This window comes from Schistocerca piceifrons, unplaced genomic scaffold, assembly GCF_021461385.2.
Source record: "Schistocerca piceifrons isolate TAMUIC-IGC-003096 unplaced genomic scaffold, iqSchPice1.1 HiC_scaffold_1880, whole genome shotgun sequence".
NCBI lineage: Eukaryota > Metazoa > Arthropoda > Insecta > Orthoptera > Acrididae > Schistocerca > Schistocerca piceifrons.
In genome coordinates, this window is record NW_025727768.1 from 689,424 (window position 1) to 707,935 (window position 18,512).

An 18,512-nucleotide genomic window follows, 5' to 3' on the forward strand; every position below is an offset into this window, starting at 1 on the left:
GCTACATGCACAATTATTGGTTCAATGACGAATAATATAGATTCCAGCCATAAAATAATGTTGTTTCCTTGAAGGAAAGAAGTGAACAGAATATCTCGTTGAATAAAGTACTGCTATAGTTATTTAGAACCTTCTTAGTATTTTGGTAGATGTCCAGTTCTAACGATTGCCGGTTCAAGTAAAATCGCTGTGTAGAAAAAATTATGGAAATGAAGTCTGCCCCCCTCCCCCCTCCTTCTGCAGCTTGTCGCGTAAATAAAATGTGCTGAAAGAAAACCGTAACTATTTAAAAACGTATTATTAAAGATATGCAGGTATTCACCAATGGCATCAGTCTAACACAGCAAAGATGATACTGCCACTGGCTGGTGATGGACCACTTTTTATGAACCGTCACTCGAGAAGTATCAGTAGTCACCTGTAAGCTGAAAGAGCTGCCCGGTGATGCAGTGTTTCAGAATCGTCCGCAATGGAATTGGTTAAGGACATCACGGAGACGGCGGCCGTGGACCTGGGGGACCTGCTGGACGCCGGGGACGACGCCGTGGTGACGCTGACGGCGGGCGACACGCGGCTGTTGGCGCACAGGGCCGTCCTGGCGGACAGGAGCCCTGTGTTCGCCGCCATGTTCGCCCACGACACCCTCGAGGCCAGCAGCGGCGCGGTGAGCATCCCGGACGTGGGGGGCCCGGTGCTGAGGCAGCTGGTCTCCTACCTGTACACCCTGCGGGCCCCCCAGCTGCCCGGCATGGCCCCCCAGCTGCTGGCCGCAGCGGATAAATACGGGGTGTCGCGGCTGAAGGCGGAGTGCGAGCGGCAGGTGGCCGCTCAGCTGACCGTCGAGACCGCGGCGGCCGCGGCCGTCCTCGCAGTCCGCCACTCCTGCGGTGACCTCAAGCATGCTGCACTGGCGTTCATTAAGACCTGTCCGTTCGAGGTGATGGCCACTCAGGGGTGGGCAGATGCGATGCTTCATCAACCAAAAGACTTGATCGAAGTGAGCCGGTTGCTGTATGATCCACCACCAAAAAGCAGGTAAGGGCGAGACAACCCACTCATTCGTGTCTCTCAGCTTTGTGTGTGTGTGTGTGTGTGTGTGTGTGTGTGTGTGTGTGTGTGTCTGTCTGTGTGGTGTGTGTGTGTGTGTGTGTGTGTGTGTGTGTGTGTATTTCCCTGACTATAATTTTTGCCACTGAGTTTCCTTAGATGTGTCACTGGTGTAAGATACGCAATCATAGACTGTCATTTCCTGCTAGCTCACGATGCTATCATTGTCCTCTTGTAGCAGGTTAGCTGAATCCCTAAGCTGAGTCCACTCCATTAACAGGTATGTTTGCTAGCAAAAATCATCAGACAACCAATTTGTAGACATTTATCTGTCGAACTACACGTGTAGGAAAAGTGGTTCTTTAGGTTTTGGGATCAAGTGTCAGGAGAATAGGATACATTCACTGTGTGAATGCAGCATGACGCATTCTGCTGTGCACACAAAGCTGTACTGCCCAACCCGGCCTCAAACACAGTGATGTGTGTAGTTTGTAGCCGGCAGCCCTTAGGGTCGCTGTAAGGCTGTTCGTATAGAGCAGCGTTTAAAGTTGTTCAGTGCCTCTGTGGCTGATCACAATGAGACACCTCTGAATAGTGTCACGCTGCATGAAGACGACGACCGAGTGCGTCACTTCTGGCCGACACCTCGAGCAAGGAAGCGTACTGCACAACGGTTCGACGAGGGTGGCAACATATTTACAGTTTTCGACAGCTGATGTTGATCTGCGGAATTTTCTTCGTGTAGAAAAGCAGATTTTCAGAGTATTCACTATTCACACCTCAGTACTACAGCTTTGTCTCTGTTACATAGTTTGTCTGTCACCTTTTTCAGTGTGCAAGCCATGCCAGCAAGTATCCCAACATAATTCTTCGTTCTCTCCAAATCCAAACAGTACCTAAGGGATTTTATTTGCTTTAAGGGAATGTTGTTGATGTTGTTGTTGTTGTTGTTGTTGTGGTCTTCAGTCCTGAGAATGGTCCGATGCAGTTCTCCATGCTACTCTATCCTATGCAAGCTTCTTCATCTCCCGGTACTCAGTGCAGCCTACATCCTTCTGAATCTGCTTAGTGTATTCATCTCTTGGTCTCCCTCTACGATTTTTACCCTCCACGCTGCTCTCCAATACTAAACTGGTGATCCCTTGATGCCTCAGAACATGTCGTACCAACCGGTCTCTTCTTTTGGTCAAGTTGTGCCACAAACTTCTCTTCTCCCCAATTCTATTCAATACCTCCTCATTACTTACGCGATCTACCCATCTAATCTTCAGCATTCTTCTGTAGCACCACATTTCAAAAGCTTCTATTCTTGTCTAAACTATTTATCGTCCATGTTTCACTTCCATACATTGCTACACTCCATACAAATACTTTCAGAAACGACTTCTTGACATTTAAATCTATATTCGATGTTAACAAATTTTTCTTCTTCAGAAACGCTTTCCTTGCCATTGCCAGTCCACATTTTATATCCTCTCTACTTCGACCATCATCAGTTATTTTGCTCCCCAAATAGCAAAACTCCTTTACTACTTTAAGTGTCTCATTTCCTAATCTAATTCCCTCAGCATCACCCGACTTAATTCGACTACACTCCATTATCCTCGTTTTGCTTTTGTTGATGTTCATCTTATACCCTCCTTTCAAGACACCGTCCATTCCGTTCAACTGCTCTTCCAAGTCCTTTGCTGTCATTCATAGGCAGTCATTCATAGTTATTATTGTGTTCAGACACTGGGCCCATTTTTATTCTGGAAGTATCGTTCTTTCACTGCAATTTCAAAAGTAATTTATTTTTTACCATAAGGTGGTATTAAGCTACAAAGCAGCTTTGTTTATCCAATACAATAGTTTTTTGGGGAAGTCATTCGTTATTATTCTGTTATTATTCACACCATTGATCTTGGCAAAGACGAGGCATGTCGTCAGTAAATGCAGCACAGGGGATCCCCCTGGATAAATTCCGTGTGGAAAAATTTACCAAAGGCTGTAGGGGAGTGGAAGGAGGCCTAAAAAACACATCACACAACTGTGTAAGGGAAGTGCATACCTTTTCCTCCTGTTGCATTCAACATTGATGCATATAGCCTGAAAGGGCACAATTAACTGAAACAAGTAGGTTCATGTATAAGGTCGTAGAGATTTTGTTTGATGTGTTGTCATACAGGCTGCTATAAGTACATTTATCAGTTGTCATTCCTTATTTGAAGTTATAAACTGTTTTTGCAGTGATGTATAGAATGTTGTACATTTGAAGGTTACAAGGATGATTATTTCAACATTCAAAAACGGTGCATTAAACATTTTGTGAGTGTATGTGCTAAGTGCAGCGAAGAATTCACATCAGGAAACAGTTTTTTCATTTCGAATAGTATTCCTCTGATGTGACAGTTTACCGGTACGGTCCAATCGATTACTGGCAAATGTAATGAAATACGACCGCTTAACCTTCGTGCAATACTTGAATTCAGTAGGAAATGTTGAGAAAGAAAAAAAGAATTAACTTAGGGTCAAACGTGCCATCGACTGCAAGACCATTAGAGTCAAAGCAGAATCTACAGCTCCCAAATGCGGGGAAGGAAATCTACAGTTCCCTTTCAAAGGAAAGGTCTCAGCATTTGCGTTCATCGATTTAAGGAAATAAAGCAGAACGAAAATCAGGATGGTCAGGTGGACATTTCAACCACTGGGCTTTAACTTCATAAAAGGAAATTTTGTGGCCCTGAGAAAAAATGTACAATCAAAGGTTAATCTGTGTCCTCAGAATGTAACATCACGCATATGGTGTGACGAAAGTGTTCTGTAGTAAGAAATCCTTCCAAGCAGTATGCCCATAGTAATTAGCATCTTTCGTAATCGTGGCTGGCTGCAAAGATTTTCATCGAGTCATTTCAACTGCTAGTACCTGCACATCAAACCAAAAGAGAAAAGTAATTGTGATTTTATCGTCTGCATATGTCTTGTCATCAAAGACGGTTGGTGTTGGTTTCGACTTGACCACATACGAAAGTTTTCAAGGCATCATTTCAGGTTAAAACATGTCACTCCTAGCAACTGTCGAAACATTTAAGTTATAGAATGAGATTTTCACTCTGCAGCGGAGTGTGCGCTGATATGAAACTTCCTGGCAGATTACAACTGTGTGCCCGACCGAGACTCGAACTCGGGAGCTTTGCCTTTCGCGGGCAAGTGCTCTACCAACTGAGCTACCCAGGCACGGCTCACGCCCGGTACTCACAGCTTCACTTCTGCCATTCTGGAATTTGAATAGTTGTTTCATTGCAGCCTCCTGCAAGCGTCATATAAACTGCAAGGGAATGTTATTTAACCATTCGCTTTCTCTTTCCACAAATCGTCCAGAGCTTTGTTAAACTCTGTGTCTAATGACAAGTCCGCTATGTTTTCCAGCTTGACTTCAGTTTCCCTTCCATCATGTCATCCAATAGTCCCTCACCTCATGGAGGTACTCAGTGTACTTTTGTCAGACATCTCTTTCACTCCCCCCTTCCCTCCCTCTCTCTCTGTCCCTCTTTCTTCCCCCCCCCCCCCCCCCCCTTGCACTTAGCAGCGGAATTCTTTTCTAACCTCTTACACCCAAACCTGCAGATGTCAGACATTCAGATCAGTACCAAAAGTTGCAGGTCGATAGCTTATCAACAAAAACTGCGGTTTAGTTCGTGCTGTCTGCTGTTGTCCAGCAGAGAGTACATAAACGTTAATTAAAAGTAACACCAGGACTACAGAGCACTTCACAAGCCTAACAGTGAGTATGTAACGTATGGTACTTTCATGTGGAAGTTGATAGAGCCTAAGATTCCTGTATCAAAGATCATGGGTTCACAACGCAATGACCCTAAATTTTTACCGTATTATGTGTGAAAGTGCTATACGGGACGACGCGCTTTTTTTTGGGTCATCAGTCTTCTAACTGGTTTGATGCGGTCCATCACTAATTCCTCTCTTGTGCCAACAACCTCTTCATGACAGAGTAGCACTTGCAACCTATGTCCTCAATTATTCGCTGTATGTATCCCAGTCTCTGTCTTTCTCTGCAGTCCTTGGCCTCTGTAACTCCCTCTGCTACCATGGAAGTCATTCGCCGATTTCTTAGCAGATGTGCTATCATTCTGCCCCTTCACGTTGTCAGTGTTTTCCATATATTCCTTTCCTCTCCGATTCTACACAGAATGACTTCATTCCTTACCTTGTCAGTCCACATAATTTTCAACATTCGCCAGTAGCACCACAGCTCAAATGCTTAGATTCTCTATTCCAGTTTTCCCACAGTCCATGTTTCACTACCATACAGTCCTGTACTCCATCTGTACATTCTTAGAAATTTCTTCCGCAAATTAAGGCCTATGTTTTATATCAATAGAATTCTCTTGGTCAGGGCTAGTCTGCTTTTGATGTCCTCCTTCGTCCATCTGTCTTTGGTTATTTTGCTGCCCAGGTAGCAGAATTCTTTAACTTCATCTGCTTCATGACCATCAATTCTGATGCTAATTCAGTTTCACTCAGGATAGGAATGTCAGCAGCATATCATATCCTTGATATCCTTTCGTCTTGAATTTTAATTCCACTCCTGATCCTTTCCTTTATTTCATTCCTTCTTCTTTGTACAGATTGAACAGTAGGGTGGAAGACTACATCCGCACCTTACACTCTTTTTAATCCAAGCACTTTGTTCTTGGTCGTTCACTCTTATTATTCCTTCTTGGCTCTTGTACATATTGTATACCACACATCTCTAGCTATAGTTTAGCTCTATTTTTCTCAGAATTTCGAACACCTTGCACCACTTTACATTGTCGAACACTTTGTCCAAGTAATCAAATCCTATTGTCTTTATTTTTCTTTAGTCTTGCTTCCATTATCAACCACAATGTCAAAATTGCCTCTCTAGTGCCTCTACCTTTTCTAAAGCCAAATTAATTGTCATCTAGCACATCCTCAATTTTCTTTTCCATTCTTCTGTATGCTGTTCTTGTCAGGAACTTGGATGCATGAGCTGCTGAGCTGATTGTGCGGTAATTCTCGCACTTGTCAGCTCTAACAGTCTTTGTATTGGGTTGATGGTATTTTTCCGAAGTCCTAAGACACATACATTCTATGCACCAACGTGAATAGTCGTTTTGTTGCCATTTCTCCCAATGATTTTAGAAATTATGATGGAATTTTATGTATATGATCTGCCTTATTGGATCTTAAGCCTTCCAAAGCTCTCTTATATTCTGATTCTAATACTGGACGTGCTCATGACATGTAAAACGGCTGTTTCGAGTTCACAGCAATGTTCTCTTGGTAGTCCGCTTTCGGTTCATTTCACTGAAAGTAGTAAAGCTGTAGAGTGCTTTAAGAGTTTCACAGAATATACAACCAGAACAGGAAAATAAAGAAACAGTTGCATCGCACATGTGGAAATAACAGCAATAACAATAATCAATAATACACAACATAATAACATCAATGATAAGTACATGATGTTCAAGTAACGAAGCAAAAGAAGCAGACTGTCAAAAGAACATTGCTACAAACTCCGAAAAGTGTTTGTACATGTCAGGAAAATGTTGTCCCATGTAACAGCTTCGCGCCAACACAGTTGTCACTAGTGGTATTTGAACGTTATACCTTCTCATCCACGCGAGATCTAGGATGCAGTTAGTCACAGATGCGCTTTTCCCATGATTAGTAGCTCTCGTGATACTTTTAATTACCCTTTACACGTCCTGTTTTCGTTCATACTCCATCGGCATAACAGCTTTTGGCACCGATCTGAGAGTCTGACATCTGGAAGGATGGGTGTTAGTGTTGTCATCCCTGCATTTAATTTCACAGAAGGATCTTTAGGCTTTTCTATGTGCTGAATGTGTGCATCCTACGATCACTTTTTATTTATTTATCCTGAAACTTACTGCTGTCATTCTACTTCATCGTCCCTCGAAATTAGAGTTACATTTCTTAGCGACCTGTAATACTTTATTCCTGGCTTTCCCTGACTATTTTAGTACTTCTTTCTTTCATCAATCATTTTATGTATTTTTTCCGTTTGCTCAGATTTCTTCAGAGTTGCCTTCCTTGCTCCAACATTTCTCTGTTCAGTTTTCGTGTTTCGCGTTGTCAGTGACACCAGCTGCTGAAATTCCAGCTGAGACATTCATTATCGCGTTATCTACAGTGTCACAGAAGCTGAAGAACCCATTCCATTCGTCAGCTCTTCAGTATCCCATTTATCTGCACACTGATTGCTCCTAACAGTTCTTTTCAGTTTGTTCACCACCATAACTAACTGACCCTACGTCTGCTCGTGCGTACCTCTTACAGTTCATCGGATTCTCTATCTGGGAATGATATAATACATCTGGAATCTTCCAATTCTTCCAGGTCTGTCTTACACACCAAATATACACCACCACCTTCCTCCTTAACCTTCTTGATAGCCAGAGACGCTGAGGCGCTGAAGCAGTCATACAAATATCACAGAACAGAGAGTGTAGACTTGCAGTAATTCTGCCACATGGAGCAGGGGGTCTCTGACACAGGGAGCGGTGTGGACAGAACCAGCTTCGAACTGATGAGCAAGTCCACCAGAGGACTGTTCAGTAATGACTGCACATGGTAAGCAAAATGTCTTGAAATTTTTTCTGGAGCTGCTCTCCTACAAGTCATAAATATTTCAAAAGTGGTTGTAACAATAAGGAAATTTAGAAGTAGCTCAAAGTGTTAATCACGATATTTTTCAAAGTTTGGAAGGGCCACTTGTCCTTAACATTTGACTGTCTGTTACCACTATAACAGCTATAAAGACAGACAGGCGTACAAATGCCTCTACCTGAAGCACATACTTTGGTCTGTACTGGTCTCAGATGCTACACTTCAGGGATTGGTGCCCAACCAGTCCTAGGACGTTTATTATGTATAGTAAAACGACAATATCTAAAAGGGTGCACATGAAATGCGAGGTAGTCAAGTTATGTGGGTCACGTACAAAGAGGCACAATCCAGTTCAGATCATTCGGATACCTTTGAGAACGATAGTACCAGAGCTGGCCCGTACAGTGGGTCTGTAATTAAGTTCCGTGTAAGTGTCAGGCACTGTGTGTACATTTTCTTCATGCTTGATTTTGAACTTCCTGTTGTGTGGTATGGCGAGCAACTGCTGTGGGGAACTCAGGTGGTGCAAATGAATGTGATTACCGCACTGGTAATTCATTTGTATTTACTGGACCGCTACTCCTGTTGTCGGCGTGTATGAGTGTGTGTGTGCGCTGCAGTGGGCCGTCCCCAGGACCCCACGAGGACACGCCTGGTCACACTGTGCCTCTCTCTCTCTGTGTGTGCAGCCCACCAGCCGCTGCACAGCTGAGGCCCACCACCACCACCACCGCCACCACCACCACTGCCGGCACAACCCGCCAGACTGCTGCTGCTGCTGCTGCTGCTGCTGCTGCTGCACCGCCCACGACTCCTGCACCTGATGACGCCACTGTCTCTCGCTTGCGGTGAGTTCCCTCACCACACACACACACACACACACACACACACACACACACACACACACGACCATTCTGTGGTAGATAAGATTTAAATACCGAAAAGCAAAGTGTAAATGCAGAGTCTAGAGTTAATGACGGTCAGCAAAGCGAACTGGCACTAAAATCAGAACAATACAGTCAGATGAATAATGGGGCTGTATCGACATGATAGGAGGTTGTATCGTGAGAGAGAGAGAGTCATTAAGAATAGGTTGGTAGGGAAAATAGTGAGTTATTGTTAACAGTTCAGTGATTTATTCTCACGCAGCGAATGTCAGCGATAACTCAGGCACATACGCCAACGTCGTACACAGAAAATCTGGTGGCAGGGAGCCACTGTGATTGCACTGAATGTGTGACTTTCTTTTGTCAAAAGAGGTAAACGTCCAGCACTCTTGGCATATTGGAGTGGTCTAGCAGGGGTCAGATAAACACATGTTTGTGAGACCATTTGGGGTGGTTGGCAGCACTGAGACAGGACAAAAAGAAAAACAATTATTTGCCATAAAATTTCCGCTAGTAACAACAAGTATGCTCGTCAAGCAGCAAAGAGAAGCGAATGTTGGCAGAGCGTCAGCTCGTCAGGGTGTGGACGACTTTGGTCGACCCGCCGCACTCTGGAGTAACAGCCAGTCCCAGTAACAACACACATGCGAAGCAGAAACTCTGCCTGCTGTTGACCATGTTTCTGTCTGTGTGACCAACGAGTTTAAAGTGCTGTGAGCACCCAGAGCCCACACTTACTTGTGCTGTGCGCTCCTATCTCTGTCCTGCCCTACAGGTTTTACCCTCTACAGCTACCTCTAGTACCATGGCAGTTGACCTCTGATGACTTCACATGTAACCTATTACGCTGACCGTTGTACATGTCACGGTTTTCCACATATTGTTATCCTCACCTATTCTGGAGGGACGTTTCAGTGTTCCTCTGGTATGAGTTCACCTAATTTCAACATCCTCCAATAGCACCGCATTTAGGATGCTTCGATTTCTTTCTCGTTTTTTCCCGTAATCCACGATTCATTTTCATACAGTACTTTGTTACAAACATACATTCAGAGGTTTCTTCCCCAGTTAAGGACTATCTTTTGTACCAGTAGCCTTGTTTTGCGAGGAATGTCCTGTTTTCGTGTGCTAGATGACTTTCTACAACAACCTCGCCTTGTCCCTAAGTGTAAATACGCTTCGCACATAGCAGAATCCCTGCAATTTGTAAGCTTCGTGGTCCTTAATTCTGATGTAAACTTTGCCATCAATGTTATTTCCGCCACTCCCCAATATTTTCCTCTTTCTTCTGTTCATTAATCCTAATTCAGTGATCATTCGACTATTTATTACATTCACCAACTCCAGTGATTCTTTCTCACTTTCAGTGAAAGAAATATCGCCAGGAAATTTTATCAATGAAATGCTTTTTACCCTCAGTTTTAATTAAATTCCTGGAAGTTTCTTCAGTTCCACCAACGATTCTTTAGTGTTCAGACTGAATATTTGCGGAGACTATCATCATCGCTATCTTTCACGTTTTTTAATCAAAGCACCAATCCTTCCTTATTATTGTACATATTCTGTGTTATCTGCTGTTCCCTATGTCTTATACCTATTTTTTTTAAAGTTTCGTACACTTTCACTATTTCACATTGTCAAATGTCATTTAAAGATCTACAAATCCAATAAAGATCTGCATTTTTCTTACACATTCCTTCCACAATCAGGTCGAAGGTCTGATAGGCCTCTCTCGATCCTTTACTCCAAATTTAGTGTGCTCGAACAGACCCTCAGTTTTATCTTCGATTCTTCTGCGCGTTATAATTATTCTTGTTAGTAATTTGGATTCATGTTTAGCTCACTACGAGAAAGCTGTCGCAATATCGACCCTTGCTCGCCTCTGTAGTGTTTGGATGGTGTGTTTCTGGCAGTCTGTTGTTATGACTCCTGTCTCATGGATCCTACAGACAAACTTGAATTGTCATTTGATTTTCACCTTCCCAAATGATCATGTAAGTTCCGAGGGAATGTTAACTAACCGTTCCACCTTGTTTGTGTCCAAGTTTTCCAGAGCTTTGTGAAATTATGAGTGTAATGGCCAGTCACACACGTTTTCCAATTCGGCTTCCATCTCTTCTTCTGTCACGTTATCTGTTAGTTCCTCCCACTCACAGAGGTCTTTAATGCACTGTCTTCTGGCATCTGCCCTCTCCTGCCCGTTTAACACTGGGATTCCTTTCGAACTCTTTGTGTAGTCATCCTTGCATTTAATTTCACTGAAGGTTGTTGCGGCCTTTTCCATGTGCTGAATGCATCCTTCTTATGTTCCTTTTCTTTTCGATTTTTTCTAATTGTTCCTGCAGTCATCCTATTTTTCCTTCCCTCAAATTTCCGACTGATTTCATTTCAGCACTGTGAACTCCGACTTGGTTCCTGGAGTGGCAGAGAATCGTCCTGACACATCCACCTGATATTTTCCTGTCGTTGTCATCGATGGTATAGATTAGAAGATTTATGTTTCCGAGTCCAGAAAGCTCGTTTCAACCTCAAACTAAAACCACTTTAACCTTTTACACCGACGGGGTCAAGGAGAGAGCTACATGAGATGGTTGATGCGATAGCTCAGGGGTGAAGCGTTAACCCACCAAAAGGGTGACTGTGGTAGATGTAGGCTGAAGTCTCGCTGGAAAGATTTTTTTTGTTTCTTGTGTGGAAGAGTTACCCTCAAGTAGATCCACAAGCAGTTAAAAAGTCCTTAGAAAACTTTTTTTTCCTGTCTTGATTCAGTGCACTGTAGGTCTAAAAGTGAAAACTTAACGATTTGAAAACGTAGTTGCTGCTGTTTCGTCTTGTACAGAGATAATTTTTATGCAGAAAAAAGTGTAGAGATTTAGTTGGGGCACTGAATAACCTGTTAACTTGATTTCGTTATATGCCTGCACACACTGCTACTTTTCCACACATACTTCCGTGGCAGTTCTGCAACGCAACTTCATTATGACTGTGGGCTGCACTTGGTCACAGCCTGTTTTTGCACAGGAAGGCACAATATCTCGCCAACTCATGACTATTTATGGGCGTTTGTGCTATGGGAACATTGTTTTATTGTAGTATATTTTTCTTGTAAGGTTAGCTTAGTAAGTTGCAATTCCTTTGTGTTCGTACAGCGTATACCTCATTGGTTGTTTTGTTGGTTTATTGAACACGCTAGCTAAATATAAGAAATGCGTTATCATCAGGAATGTAGTCTCCCACATTATCTACCGTTATCGAACTTGTACTGTATTCATTCGATTGTTTCATTTTCCTTAACAGCGTTTTGAATGCTTTCTCCTTGGTCATTGATAAGATTTTCTTGTACTGTTTGCTTTTCTGATTAGAAACAGTGTGTTATTCGAACCTTATGAAAAATCTTTTGTAATCGGTGTTACACTGTCTTTTGGTGATGCCAATGTACGTATCTGCAAGGAAAACCGCTTTAAGTGAATAATATTAAAAATAAAGTTATTGAGTCATAATGTAAATAGTGTCAGGTGGTGCTAAAAAAGCGAATCACTCATGGTGAATGAGCTGCATCTCTACAGCACATGTAAGGCACAAAAAACAGAAATAGATACAATAGCTACTGAAGAGTACGACTATCCGAATAATCACCTCTGCTCTCTATGTAAGACGTTACATTTGCCGTCGGTGAGTCTGGATATTATTCGTAACAGTGCTTTGGATCAGAATATAAGTTAGAGAAATGCAAACGAAACTCTGGGAAATGCTTCACGTATTGTGGCCCCTGGTCAGTACTGCAGCAGACAGTGTCTTCGCTGCAGAGTGAAAATCTCATTCTGGAGTGTCTTCGCGTCTTCACGAGGCAAAATCGCCAGTGATCATAGCATCAGCTGAGCCAACGTATTCACCGTCTCGCTAATCTAACGCAGAATTGGCAACGTCACAGAATTCATTTGGCAACCACGTGATCATTGATTTGGTCAATTCAGTTGATATTTTGTTGTCACTTCCGATAAATAACATGACAGATTCTCACTTCAGGTTGAACACAGAGGTGTCAAATTTGTTCCTTGATTCCAGAAAGACCATTCCGCGCAGAACATGTAAGTAATCTCATATTTTAACGCTACTGAGTCTCTCTACTGGCGAAGTGTACCGCAGTGGGAGCGCAGTAGCAGCGCCAGCTGAATGGAGACCCGGCTCCTTTGACTGGGGAACGCTGCGCCAGCCGCAGGTGCTGGTCGCGCGACCAGCCAAGTAGCCATTCTGTCTGCTGCCTACACCTGCTCTTACAGAGTTACAGGCTTACAGATCGAAAACCATCGAGCAATTCGTACCGCCGCCACCTTAAGCCTCATCACAATTTCAGTTTACTACCCAGTTGATCCAAAGGTCAATGATTCAAGAAACTGTTAATGTGTACCCTTTTAGAAATTATGTTTTCCTCCTTATACCACACACTGTTTGTGAATATGCACGGCACGTGTTCCCAGGCTTCAGCTGGCTGTAATGCAGCTCGATTTCGAGAAGGCTTTCGACAGGGTGAGCCACCAGTGCCTTCTGAAAACAATCCATCGCCGACATCACTGGTAGAGTTTCGAAGAACTGCACTTTGTAAATCATGATCAGTGGTCAGGTGACCAGGCAACCTGCGTTCACGAGTTGTGTGCGCCGAGGTGGTCCTGTGTGGAGGGCCTCGTTCGCCACTGCCGCTGAGGCCCTGCTAGCCGCTCTGCAGAAACAGCTGCGAGGGCTGCACGCATGCACAGACACACACACACATGTCGCCAGAATATCGTGTGTAGGGCGTACACAGGTGACATGGATGTGGTGATCTCCGGCGAGAGCGAGTCGCAGAAGGCGTTGCAGGGCACCAGCAAATACCAACTTGCATCAGGTGCGAAGCTAAGCAACATAAAATCACACAACCCCAAAACACGCGAGACCTCAGTTCAAGTTCTGGCTCTGGACTACAGGTCTAATATAAATCGTACTGCAGCTGCAAACTCTAAGAAAGTGCTTGCCAGCGTGCCAGTTGGAGTCAAAGAACATAGAGAAGGCTTGACGACATCCAAAGGGCACACTTTGCACATATGTAGATGGTCTCTAAAGTCAACTGCGTGGCACATGTTTTACCCATACCACATGAAACAGCAGCAAGATTTCTGTCAGCTACGAGACATTTTCTAACTCGTGGTAATATTTTTAAGATAAAGTTTGACACGTTGACCATCTCAGGCGGCAACGGGGAGGGGGAGATTAAATATCGCCGACTTTGGGAGAAAGTGAGAAACTATATTCGTGTGTTCGACACACTAGATGCGGAAGAAGACACACACACGGCCCTCACGCCGCACTTACCAGACGAAATTACTCCCACTGTCTGGAATCCACCCACAGATGTACGGCACGTCGCCAATGGCTTTTATCATTTTGAACAATTTTGATTCCAACTCAGTTATACTCAAACCAGAGTTGGCCGTCGAATATGGTAAAAGTCAAGAACATGTACGTGGAATTAATGAGAAGCAAAAGCGGAAACGTGACTGTACAAAAGTAGCCGCACTACGGCTGGAGGGCCATCTGGACAAACATCGGCACCCCTCACCTACCAACGAGTGTGAAAACTACTCGGTAGAGGGCAGTAAACAGGAAAGTAGCAACCAAAGCGAAACTTGAGGCAGTCCACCTGGGTGGTCGGCAGCACGTGACAGAATTACGACCTGACAGCAGGACATCTGGTGAGTTATCAGAGAATTCTTAGCCACAATAACGCGAACTCTACTCCCAATACCTTGCCTTACAATTTTCTTGAATCGTAGCGACGTGCCGCGTGAATAAAGGAATGCTGTAAACTGGCTAAGAGGACAGACAACGCACCACCTGCCAGCAGAGGGAAGCGAGACGGCGGGCGCTGGGTGGGTCGCCGCACGCACGCCGGCCACAAGCGGGCCACGGGGCGGCGCGTGCGTCGCTGAGGCGGGAAACTGCGAGAGGAACTTCGCAACATGTTTCAGTGCATACAGTTACGTGGTACAGTGTGCAAAGTGAACAGAAGAAGGGGTAAACGCAAGAACATCGTAATGAATCGTCCTTAAGCTCTTTTGTGTTAAACGGTGTTTCTTACTGACTTATTTATTTTTAAGGAAACAGAAATCTAATTTAAAATACATAGGCCAGAAGCACTCTATTTTGTGTTGAAGGAATCTCGGAGGAAAAGCTGGTCCTCATGACAGAACACGTCGTACTTTTTAGTACACTTTATTTTACTTCATTCCGTATGTTGAAACTCCTTTTGTCCAGAAGCGACTGCACTGATTTCTGCTGTTCTGCGTTACACTCATCGTCACCCGCTGTATCAGGAATCGCAGCACGGAGCTTCCAGCGCGTGCAGTACTCAGGGGTGGCAGAAGACAAACTTGCCAAACGAGCCTCGGGAACTGAGGCATTGGGCGAGTTACAAGATGTTGAGAAATAAATCGGAAAGCAAACCATCGTGAACACAGAAGTTGGAAGGCGTCGCTCTCAGCTGAGTTAGTTTGTGTGCAAACATGGTCTTTCAGATCAAGTGCTAAAAATAAAAATAAAATTAGAAATAAAAAAAATAAAAAAATTATGCGCGAAAATAGCGCAGCGACTCTGTGACAGGTATGGGGAAGGCGTCGTGGCCAGACCTCGGAATGGTTAAAAAATTAAATGAAATAAAGGGGTTAAGGGCGCGAGTTTCTAGTCTGCATGTAGTGGATTCGAATACCGCAACTCGCATGAATTTTAATTCGTGGTAATAGTTGCTAGTTAGGAAAAAGTTGAAATGATTCTTGTTACATATGCTGAAGGTCTGGGTTCGTTTCTCACATCCGGCAATCATTTTTACCAAGCATAAGCAGCATCTCTCCCACCTCTGGTAGCCTGGAAGAGAGTCGCTACAGGTTGGGCCCTGACAGAGGCGGAAGTCACGCCGGGTCGAAACTCTGTCACCAGTCACCTTTCTTAAGCGATATTTTTTTTAAATCAATGAGCCAATTGCTGTACAAGTCCGCAGCGCACTTGACTCTTACTGTATTCGAGCCTGAGACGTGGAAAATATTGACGATGGACTGGAATTCGAACTCGGATCTCCCTTTTCGTCACGTTTGATCACTTTCAGATGATGCATTTCCACTGCTTCATTGTCTCCACTTGTCTGCAAAGTCATAAAGACGTTCACAAGAGACACATCCCTGGGTTCGAATCCTGGCATGTCACTTTAAGTTGCAACATGAGCTCAGCAAAATACATGTGAGAAATTATTCTGATTTTACCGATTCTCTGGGCTTTGTTAACAATAATGGTGGTACTGGTTTCGAGTCCCAAGTCAGACGGGCAGCTTTTCGTCCCTTTCGTGTCACTTTCAAACATGCCACTCCTAGCTACTGGTGAAAGAGAATAGCACAGTGGAGGTATCTTTGTATGTAGTCAACAACTGTGTGTCCAGGGTTCGATTGCTAGTCAGCAGAAAATTTTCATAATTTTACTTACAATACAGAAATGCGCACATTTCGCTGCTAACGAAGTAAGTCATTATATAACGTCTACACGTGACTAGAGGTCCGTGTCGATAGGTGTTGGTTTCGAATGCCCATAACACAAAACACTTTCGTCTCCTGGTTTCAGTTTGTCATCTCATTGCTGGTTAAAAATGACGGTTTCTGGCGTTTCATTCTGCTTAGTTAACCATCCGATTAAGTGCTGCGTTCGAATCTCCGGGAAGCAAAACTTTATGGCAGATCATTTCAAGTTTCAACTTGGACACTCTTTGTTACTTGTGACTGAAACCATACTTGAGATATTTCGTCTTTACTTGCTGGATTGCATTCCCAGATAGTAGCGAAGTGAGAAAACTTTTGTCGTGTCATTTAAAGGAGGATGCTGCTTTCTGAGGTTTCATTTATTACAATAAATTTGAATATGCAAGCGTAATGGCTGTGTGATGTACAATAACACGATTCCTGGTATTTGCATTATCGAAGTGTCAGTTTGCATGTAAACCGATAATCACACAGAGCAGTTGTCTCTTGTGGGCTCATGTAGTGAACATTTTGTACAGGCAAAGACTGCATAGAACAACAACAAAGAATGAAAGAAAATTTCCGTTGACACAATTAATTAAGTCCCCAGCAACTATAAAATCTACGAAGCCAACAAAGCACAAGTGTAGCTGTTCTGTGTGTGGAAGTGTGATTCAACGTACACATCTGGCACAGTTCTTCTTCAATAAGACAAGAAATTTTAAATGTCATTTATACTGAAGTAATTAAAGAAAATAGAAATACTATAATTACGCAAGAAAACCAGAATTACACTCTAATACAAGAAGACAAGCCAGATGCTTTGTTGACTGAACCTGTAATGACGCATTATTCAAGACATTGAAATAATGAGAAAAAAAGCGAGTTTTGTTACCTTCATATACATTGATGAAAAGCACTCTAATCATTACAATATCTCCATTAGAACAACATCTGCTGTCTAGCCCATCAAACAACTGCATAAAACATGGAACAAGCACTCCCTACTAAAACATCTCAACACCGACTCGCTACTACCACATCTCAACAAGCACACTCCACCACGACATCTCGACAAGAACTCTTTACTACGACATCTCAGCAAGCACTGACAACTGACACATCTCGACAAGAACTGCCAGTGGAGGCGGCGGAATAAAACTCTTTGGCGCAATCTCTGGCGCTGTGGCTCAGTGTAGCCACCTTTCAACTTGCAGGAATGAGTGTGACAAAATGTGGTAATGAAATTCTTTCAGAGGTTGTATAATGCTATTTGTAACGGACGATGAATGAAGATTTTCTTATGAGGGGGATAGAACAGATTTGCTGTAATTTAATACATACACACAACTGCGCACTGTTTCGTACTGTGGGAGGGGGAATACGGTAGGTTTGTTTCAGGACAGATTTGTATTTGCAGCAGTTGTTTCGTCGTGGGGCTGTTTTCCTTGTTCTGTGTGCTGTGTGTTTGTAGCAGAGAGTGGCAGTTTGTGTGTTTTGTGCAGGAGCCTCTCTGCTAAGGAGAGGGGCTGGAAGCTGGTCCAGGCGGCTGACCGGGGGGCAGTGGGGGAGCTGAGGGCGCTGATCGCCGCAGGGGCCGACGTGGCGGCGAGGGACGGGGGTGGGGAGACCGCCCTGCACTGTGCAGCGCTCAGGGGAGACGTCGAGGCGGCGAGGCTGCTGGTGGGGGCGGGGGCGGCGGTGGACGCCAGGGATGACGGTGGGTGGACGCCGCTGCATCACGCGGCACTCAGTGGCCGCGCAGAAGTGGCGGCTGAGCTGCTCGTCGCGGGGGCCGACAGGGGGGCCACAACTCGTCGTGGGGAGACAGCGCTGGACATCGCCAGGGAGTGGAACAGGAGGCGGCTGGTGGAGATGCTGTCATGAGGCAGGCAGTCCAGCGAACTCTGTGCAAAAAAACAGGAACTGAAAGAGTTTGTACGAGAGCAACATTCGTAATTTTTTAAATAAAGATCCAAAAAACTCAATCCCATTGTGACTCACTAATTGCAGGCCTCCTCAAGTAACATACAGCACACACATACTCTAAGGAACGTTGTAGCAAAACCCGGACAACTCCAGATAACAGCAAAATAATTCAGGTAACAACGGACAATCCTTCTGTCAACAAGAATGTCTCGAGTACACTTCCAGAGTAAACATGGCAAAAGTCAACAGTTCATTGTGAACAAACACAACTGCTCTATAATATCTGATCGCTGAAAAGTATTTCACACCACTCTACAAGTTGTTACATCAGACTATTCTAATTTGCAACATACCGAGATCACTGCTATATCAGTTCTATCACCAGAATTTTCGCTCCTGATACCAGACTCAATTTACTTCTCCATATTCAGCAAACATTCTACTCTACCGTACCTGTTGTGTT

At 44.0% G+C, this 18,512-nt stretch overlaps 1 protein-coding gene across 1 annotated transcript; it reads left to right on the top strand.

The window, feature by feature from the left end:
* Positions 1 to 639: 639 nt before the first annotated feature.
* On the top strand, positions 640 to 18,007 carry LOC124741169 (poly [ADP-ribose] polymerase tankyrase-1-like). Its single transcript, XM_047248678.1, has 3 exons — positions 640 to 1,035; positions 8,391 to 8,549; positions 17,626 to 18,007. The coding sequence occupies exons 1-3, from the start codon at positions 749 to 751 to the stop codon at positions 18,005 to 18,007; spliced, it is 828 nt and encodes a 275-aa protein (XP_047104634.1). The 5' UTR covers positions 640 to 748.
* Positions 18,008 to 18,512: the final 505 nt, after the last annotated feature.

What these genes read in the sequence shown, in the direction of transcription:
- LOC124741169 (XM_047248678.1), top strand. Translation starts at nt 749, where the DNA reads ATGGCCCCCCAGCTGCTGGCCGCAGCGGATAAATACGGGGTGTCGCGG. An exon ending in GATCCACCACCAAAAAGCAG is followed by an intron (nt 1,036 to 8,390) that starts GTAAGGGCGAGA and finishes CTGTGTGTGCAG; the next exon opens with CCCACCAGCCGCTGCACAGC. An exon ending in GCCACTGTCTCTCGCTTGCG is followed by an intron (nt 8,550 to 17,625) that starts GTGAGTTCCCTC and finishes TGTTTTGTGCAG; the next exon opens with GAGCCTCTCTGCTAAGGAGA.